At 53.2% G+C, this 1,870-nt stretch overlaps 1 protein-coding gene across 1 annotated transcript; it reads right to left on the minus strand.

The window, feature by feature from the left end:
• On the minus strand, positions 1-1,168 carry UBB (ubiquitin B). Its single transcript, XM_024753347.1, has 2 exons — positions 1,018-1,168; positions 1-604 (listed from the first exon to the last, which is right to left on the minus strand). The coding sequence occupies exon 2, from the start codon at positions 596-598 to the stop codon at positions 137-139; it is 462 nt and encodes a 153-aa protein (XP_024609115.1). The 5' UTR covers positions 599-604; positions 1,018-1,168; the 3' UTR covers positions 1-136.
• Between the last annotated feature and the right edge of the window lie 702 nt (positions 1,169-1,870).

The raw sequence follows: 1,870 nt of genomic DNA on the forward strand, positions 1-1,870 counted from the left end.
TGCGCTACCATGCAACAAAACCTTTATTAACATTTTGAACAAGTTCAGCTACTACTGAAACTATCTTAAATTGGGGCAAATAGCTAGAATGCAGGGTGATGCCATTATTGGGCATTATGAATGCAAGACTGAATAATTAACAGCCACCCCTCAGACGGAGGACCAGGTGCAGGGTCGACTCCTTCTGAATGTTGTAATCAGAGAGAGTGCGGCCATCTTCCAGCTGTTTGCCTGCAAAGATGAGCCTCTGCTGGTCAGGGGGGATGCCTTCCTTATCCTGGATCTTGGCCTTCACGTTCTCGATGGTGTCACTGGGCTCCACCTCCAGGGTGATGGTCTTGCCGGTCAGGGTCTTCACGAAGATCTGCATACCACCCCTCAGACGGAGGACCAGGTGCAGGGTCGACTCCTTCTGAATGTTGTAATCAGAGAGAGTGCGGCCATCTTCCAGCTGTTTGCCTGCGAAGATGAGCCTCTGCTGGTCAGGGGGGATGCCTTCCTTATCCTGGATCTTGGCCTTCACGTTCTCGATGGTGTCACTGGGCTCCACCTCCAGGGTGATGGTCTTGCCGGTCAGGGTCTTCACGAAGATCTGCATTTTGACCTACAAAGTAAAACAGTGTTTCACCTCAGGATTTTTTACTGCTTTCACAGGTAATCAATTCTTTACAACGAACAGTTTATTATTCTTAACTGCGTTAATGACTCACAAACCTCCCCCAATTACTAGACTAACCGTTAAGTTAGTCACTGAACACAAAATTCCTTAGTCAAGACGGCAACCAAACGGGATGGGAGAATCAAAAGTGCTTTCTGACATTAACATCCATTCTCTCTCCCTTAACCGCTACAGATATTTCGTTAAAATGCCCCCGCCCCAATTTCCCCCAAACCTAGTATCATGGCGGCATTAAAATAAAAATCCGGTTAGACGGAAGTACGGTGCGATACCTTCTCCACGTCGGGATTCAAATTAAAACCTTTCCAGAAGCCCCAGCCCACTCCCTCTCTCCCAACCTGTGAGCGAATCCGAAAATGCTGCGAATTCAAAGACGCCGAGTCACCTCTACCCCCAACGTAGCAGGTCCCAACAATGCCAGTCGCCTCTGAACGCTCCGGTTCGGCAGGGCCGAAATTTATGCAACGTCTGTTGCGGCACTTATCACTCTTACGTAGGCGCCGTGTCCGTGCGCCGCTGAAAGTAGTTCGCTCGGCCCCCACCTCCCGCGACGCAGTTAGGCCCTTCGCCTGAGCCCTAAATTGCTTAGAGCCGAGCAAAGGATCCTAACAAGTCAGCTCACCTCTCTTCCAGGTGATCCTTCTCCTCCTTTCGGAAAAGGTAGGAAAATTATCGGGCGGATGAATTCGAGTTAAGGGGACCTTCCTCGAAAGCTCTGGAAACTTCCTTGCGGCGCCGGCGCTGATTGGTGAGGCGTGTGAGGCGAGGCCGGCGCTGATTGGTGGAGAACACGGCGGCTCGGCTGTTGCTGGGCTCTGGCTGGAGTGGTTAGGCACCGACGTTGCTTAGTAACTGAGTGCGCGTGCGCGGCAGAGGGGCGCCTTCGGGAGAGAAGCGTACTTCCGGCCGGGGGTGGGGGAGGGGCCCTTCGCTCCTTCTTTCAAGGCCCCGGCCCCATAAATGTGGTGTTTTCAGGGCTTTGGTTGGAGCACAGCGGGCTCCGCGGCGACTTTCCTGAGAAGGGCTCCCGGTCCTGCTCTGGAGGTGCCCAGGCGCTGGGCGGCGGGGGCCGCAGTAGTTTTTCCCGGTGTCTGCTCTGAAGCATAAGCCCCCCTCACCCTGGCCTGTTTTTATTTTTGTTCTTGTCTGGATCAGCGTTGCGGAGCTTTAGTCACGCTTTACAGTTAGGGT

This window comes from Neophocaena asiaeorientalis, unplaced genomic scaffold (genome assembly GCF_003031525.2).
Source record: "Neophocaena asiaeorientalis asiaeorientalis breed wild unplaced genomic scaffold, Neophocaena_asiaeorientalis_V1.1 scaffold540, whole genome shotgun sequence".
Classification (NCBI taxonomy): domain Eukaryota; kingdom Metazoa; phylum Chordata; class Mammalia; order Artiodactyla; family Phocoenidae; genus Neophocaena; species Neophocaena asiaeorientalis.

Bases quoted from the DNA above. Each gene is read 5' to 3' on its own strand.
- UBB (XM_024753347.1), bottom strand. From the start codon at position 598: ATGCAGATCTTCGTGAAGACCCTGACCGGCAAGACCATCACCCTGGAG.